General features: G+C 41.6%; 1 protein-coding gene across 1 annotated transcript in view; it reads left to right on the top strand.

The window, feature by feature from the left end:
* Positions 1–729: 729 nt before the first annotated feature.
* LOC103771680 (cell cycle checkpoint protein RAD17-like) overlaps positions 730–2,846 on the top strand; it is a gene marked incomplete at its 5' end in the record, with an annotated part of 5,186 nt that continues 3,069 nt past the window's right edge. The window contains 2 exons of the mRNA XM_008938982.1: positions 730–1,005; positions 2,103–2,186. Coding sequence (XP_008937230.1) covers positions 730–1,005; positions 2,103–2,186 — 360 coding nt within the window. The remainder of the gene's footprint in view (positions 1,006–2,102; positions 2,187–2,846) is intronic.

Raw genomic sequence — 2,846 nt, 5'->3', positions numbered from 1 at the left:
GCAGTGGAGAGCATGTGACCACTGAGATGTTGTTTTGGGACCATAGGTAGGCTGAAAAGTGGCTCTGGGGTGTAACTTTGTACACCTGTCCTGGCAGGGTATTTCTCAAGCCCAAAGTTAAATATTGGCACTGCTAGCAGTTTTGTTCCTTGTTGCTGTCAGGCAGACCTACAGTACACATTACAGTCTGGTTCTAGATCAGTCCAAGCTACCTCACCCAGCCAAAAATAATAATGCTTGATTCTGTTGTGCATCCTAAATAATTTTCTTTGTTGTCTATTTCAAACATAACAAAAATGGCTGCATTGTAAATTTTTTTTTTTTTTAAAGCCACATGCTGGGAAGTACGTGGGGACAACATGAACTTAACCCTCATGTGAAAATGACATAAATAAGCTAATTTTTCATTCTTTTGTGATTTTATGTCTTTAGTTTGAAAGCATGTTTGGGGAATGTTCACTTGTGGTGGTTTGCTGCAAAATGCTCATCGTGGTGTGTGAGGTGCAGCTTTTTTTAATACTGAAAGAGCCTGTAACTAACCCAGTCAGAAAGTGTAGGTGCCCGTGCTTGCTGCACCAGCAGGGTGCATTCCAGTGCTAACGAAGCTCTTCCAGTCTGTGCTGTGTCCTGATACACCCTGGGTAAAAATCTCCAGTTTTCTAGCAATGACTTCACCCAGCCAAGGGGAGGAGGGTGCTACATTAATAGTGAAACGTTTGTGTTTTCCAGGTGACAGGCTGGCTGGCTCGTTCGTTTGATGACTTCTTTGGAAACACAAATATTTCTTCTAGTGCTGTTTCTGTGAAGCCACTAGAAGGCAGCTCTGGAAGAGGCCGGCAGCAGAAGACAGACCTCTGTGCTCTGCCAGAAAGCAGCAAAACCAAAGCTCTGCCCAGAAAAAGAGCAAAACTGTCTTCTGTGGATCTGCCTTGCAGCAAGCAGAAACAGAACTGGCTCCAGGCTCAAGACGAGCCGTGGGTAGATAGATACAAACCTGAAACTCAGGTAGGAGAGATACTCTGAGCACTAACGTTGTGGTGACACTGTAATGTAACACTGCAGTGCAGCACGTGGGGCTCCTGCTCATCATCTGTATTCTAAGTACCTCCTGCTGTATTAGGAACACTAGCTTACTTCATTTGCTGCCTGTAGTTAAGATTTTAATGAGCTGCTTATCTGGAGGAGATGCGTTTTCCCCTCACACTAATTACTAACGGGAAGTTGTTTCCTGTCCAGCCACTCCTAAACTCTTGGAGCCATTATTGGATTTCAGCCAGATCTACAGGTGTTGGACAGATCCATGGCTGAGGAGGAGATCTGAGGTGGTTTCTGCTGTCTCTCCCGTGACACGTGCACTGTGTCCCGTGTTACTGGGCAGCAGTTGCCTGGTCTGGTGGCATGTTCGGAGTGCTCGGCCAGCTGCAGTTGGTGCTTTCTCTTTCCTGCTGGATGTGCCTTAGGCATGACCATGTGATACCTTAGGGCTTCAAGGAGCAGGACTCAGATCTGTGGCTAACCTGTTCTCACTGGTTCTTCTCATGCAACAGCAGTCTCACAGTCTGTTTCAAAGGCACCGGCGTGCGTGCGAGTCGTCCCCGAGCCTTGTCTGCTGGTGAAGTTAGCACTTGTGTCTTGGATTTAAACATTCAGTAGCTAGTCTCTGGGGAGGAATTGAGTTAGAAGGCTAGGAGAAGAGTAAGCTGCATGAGATTTATCAGGAGTTCCCCAAACCTGTAATGTTAGAGTCAGCAGAGCCTAAAAAGTACCAGCTTCAGCAACAGCTTTGCAGCATTCTGACACAAACAGGCAAGATTGTAATGTTGGTACTTTAATAAGTAATTCATCATTTCCCAACTGTAAGTGATGGAAAATTGGTTGTTTTCTTGAGGAGACACACTGAATTGGCATTGCACTTCTGCCTATCATAAACGTATGTAACTGGAATATACACCTACATGGCTGTTAATATTTTACTCCTATATATATATCATGTGTCCTGTTCTTGAATCTCATCACTACAGTGTTAGAAACCAAAATACAGTCTAATATAATAAGTATGTACAATATATGTACTAATTTAATATATTTTAATCTTGTTTTAGAATGACCTTGCTGTGCAAAAGAAGAAAATTGAAGAAGTCGAAACCTGGTTAAAAATGCACATATTTCAGAGGCAACCAAAGCAGGTAACCTTGCTACTAGGAACTATAGATACAAAACTGTGCAAATGAGCTGGGTTCAGTTTTATTTATGTTTTGAAGAAAAGCCTTTTCCAGGGAGTGATTATATATCTGTTGCATTGTAAGAAATCTGTTAAGAACATGGATTAGAGCTTGTACTTTTGCTTTGGTTTTACGTTGCTAAGAGGTGGGTTTTGATTTTGCTCAGGAATACTAGCATTTAGCCATCTCATACCTCTTCAGTGTGTGCTTGTAACTGCATTTTATCTCCCACAGATTAATTTTAAGCATCTTGGCAAATTTCTAGTTGCAGTAACTTGATTTAATAGGATGTTCTTAACCTCTTGATTGTAAGAGGCATTTTTATACACAGGAATAATTTACTAGTCTTGTGTAGTGTTTTCCAGACCGAATTCTCCACATCAGTATCTATTGTGTTGGTATGAAGTTAACAAAACAGATACATTAAAAGCTGAGAGCAAGGCTTTCAGAGTTCTGGTCTGGATCTTTCTGTCTGAATGCTCAAAAGGTAGATTAATAACACAAAACATTTAACTCGGTTTTTACTGGGAGAAGAGAATCATTACCAGAGAAATTATAGAAGAAATTCAACCAATATTAATCTCCAGCCAACTTTCAGTCTGTATTTATTGTTTTTTTTTTTTT

The sequence above is a fragment of the Merops nubicus genome, unplaced genomic scaffold, assembly GCF_000691845.1.
Source record: "Merops nubicus isolate BGI_N331 unplaced genomic scaffold, ASM69184v1 scaffold44784, whole genome shotgun sequence".
Lineage (NCBI taxonomy): Eukaryota > Metazoa > Chordata > Aves > Coraciiformes > Meropidae > Merops > Merops nubicus.
The sequence above is the reverse complement of the archived record's forward strand: the minus strand, read 5'-3'. Positions and strand labels throughout refer to the sequence as shown.